The sequence below is a fragment of the Microtus ochrogaster genome, chromosome 24 (genome assembly GCF_000317375.1).
Source record: "Microtus ochrogaster isolate Prairie Vole_2 chromosome 24, MicOch1.0, whole genome shotgun sequence".
NCBI classification, from domain to species: Eukaryota; Metazoa; Chordata; class Mammalia; order Rodentia; family Cricetidae; genus Microtus; species Microtus ochrogaster.
The window spans coordinates 35,617,500-35,619,819 of NC_022024.1; the positions used below are offsets into that span (position 1 = coordinate 35,617,500).

Sequence of the window (2,320 nt, forward strand, 5' to 3'; positions counted from 1 at the left end):
ACACACACACACACACACACACACACACACACACACACACACACACACACATCACTGTTAGACCACAGCTTTTCCTTTCTGGCTTGTTCCCAGTATCTCATGTTAATAAAATAATACAAAATATACTGCAACTGTTTAAGTTCCACAGTCTTTAAAATTGCAGCACTTTAAAGGTTCAAGGTCTCTTTAAAAATTCAAGGTCTCTTAATTCATGGGCCTCTGTAAAGCCGCAAAAAAAAAAAATTATATTCGTCTTTATTCCAAGGAGGACAGGGCACAGTTGTCATCAGATCAAAAGACAATCCAAATCCAGCAATGTAAAGAGTTCAGTGTCTGACTTCTGAGATGCACCGATGGTCTTCTGGCTCTAGAGGGCCTGGACCACTCCGTGTCTCTGGTTCTGCCATCCGTAGCTCATAGCTTGTTAATAGGCGCAGATCAGTCTCACTGCCCACCTGCCATGTCCTTGGTAGACATCCCACGATCCAGGCATCTCCACCAACGACCTCTCCTGGTCTCTGGGGACTGTCACACTTGCGCATGGCGCCAGCCCTTCTCTTCATGACTCCTTCAGTCCCGTAGTTTTGATGCTGCCAAACCACTACCACACAGAAGACTTAAATATCAAGTTCTGCTGCCAGCTTCTGGACCACAGCTTCTGTATGCTTACCCTGGGAACTTACTTCTAGATTCCTCATTAGTGATACTGGTCTCTCACTAGTCACAACTGCTTCTTAGTCCCAGATAGCCAGCCTTCATTGTCACAGTAAAACAGCTTTCCCTTCCAGAGATTCTTAATGGAAAAATACCACACAAACAGCCCTGATAGCCTTTGCTTCCCTCTGAATCTTTACAAGCCAGGCCCCATTGTCTGCCTTTTCCATACTCTTACCTTCCAAGCGTCCACAGAACAAGTCTCCTCGGACCGTCATGGTCAGGTCCACCACAGAAACACCCGTCCTAGTTTTTCTGTCCTGTCCCGCTGCTTTGGTGAACACAGCCAAACCTACTTGAGAGGTTTACTACTCTTCGGAGTCATAATCCCTCATTGAGAGGAGCTAGTTCAGGAGCTAAACCAGAAACCACGAGGGAACACTGTTGTTGGGCTTGCTCCTGGGCTTACGTTCCTATTTCTTAAGACTCAGGCCCTTCTGTGTAGGGAGGGGACACTGGGCTAGACCCTCTCAGATCAGCAATCCAGACAGTGCCCTGGAGACTTGCCCACCAGGCCAGAAACATGGAGGCAGTTCCTCAGCTGGGCTCCCCTCTTTCCAGCCTGTCAGCTTGACAACAAGACTAACCAGGGCAGCAGAGCAGTCAGATACACTGTGTCTTCAGGAGGTAAAACCATGTGCTGATATGGCTGTCGGGTCACAGAACAGTGTCAGCAGCCCCTTCAAGGGCACGGCTGCTGCTGCTGAAGCAAAGGGTCCTAGGCGCCTGCTGCAATCTGAGCCTGAGAGGCGGGCACAGGAGTTCAGAGCCAGTCTAGACTGGTATTCTGGAGACCTCGGCACCTACTCACACTGGGTGCGGAAGAGGTGCTGAGCTTTTCTTGTTCCCTTTGGGCAGGTGGCTACTTCATTGTTAAAGGAGTCGAAAAAGTTATTCTTATCCAAGAGCAGCTTTCCAAGAACAGGATCATCGTGGAGGCGGATAGGAAAGGGGCCGTTGGAGCTTCAGTTACCAGGTATGGGGAACAGATGGTGTTTTTCAAAATATTAATCATTTCAGCAATAGTGGGTGGGTGCCTTCTCATGTGGCGGGGACAGTGTTTCTTTCAATAGTAGATAGTATATTTAAAATTCATCTGTTGTATAAGTCTGTAAATACAATATTGATTTCAGTGTTGGACATGAAGGTGGCATTTGGAAAGGTACTGGTTAATTAAGTTGTGTACTTTATTTATAGCATTAAAGAAACTTAAGGAAAAAACAGAAAAGCACTTCAAGGTTTTTTTTCATACTCCTTTTTGGGCTTTTTGTAAGTAAGGACTGTTTAATGTATAATAGTGCATGAACTGTACATGGACTGAGCATGCTGTTGTTAGCTGCCCAACATAGCTTTCTTCAGATACACCTGTTGTCTGCAGCCACAGCACCTGTAGGGCGTGACAGCTCCTGTTCTCATGTGATCTGGAACTCGGGGGTTATGTGGGCAGGAAAAATGTAGCCTAGGTGAGGCGTCAGAGTGCTGTAGTCTCTCTTCTACAGCCTGTAGTCACTATACCAGAGAGTGCTGTAGTCTCTCTTCTACGGCCTGTAGTCACTATAGCAGAGAGTGCTGTAGGCGTCTTTCCAATGGAGAGGCAGCTGACAGT

General features: G+C 47.0%; 1 protein-coding gene across 2 annotated transcripts in view; it reads left to right on the forward strand.

Moving 5' to 3' along the window:
* Window positions 1-2,320, forward strand: part of Polr3b (RNA polymerase III subunit B) — a 110,662-nt gene that overhangs the window by 13,777 nt on the left and 94,565 nt on the right. For both annotated transcript variants that reach the window (XM_005358244.3, XM_026784628.1), the window contains one exon: window positions 1,573-1,690. In XM_005358244.3, the coding sequence (XP_005358301.1) occupies window positions 1,573-1,690 (118 nt within the window). The remainder of the gene's footprint in view (window positions 1-1,572; window positions 1,691-2,320) is intronic.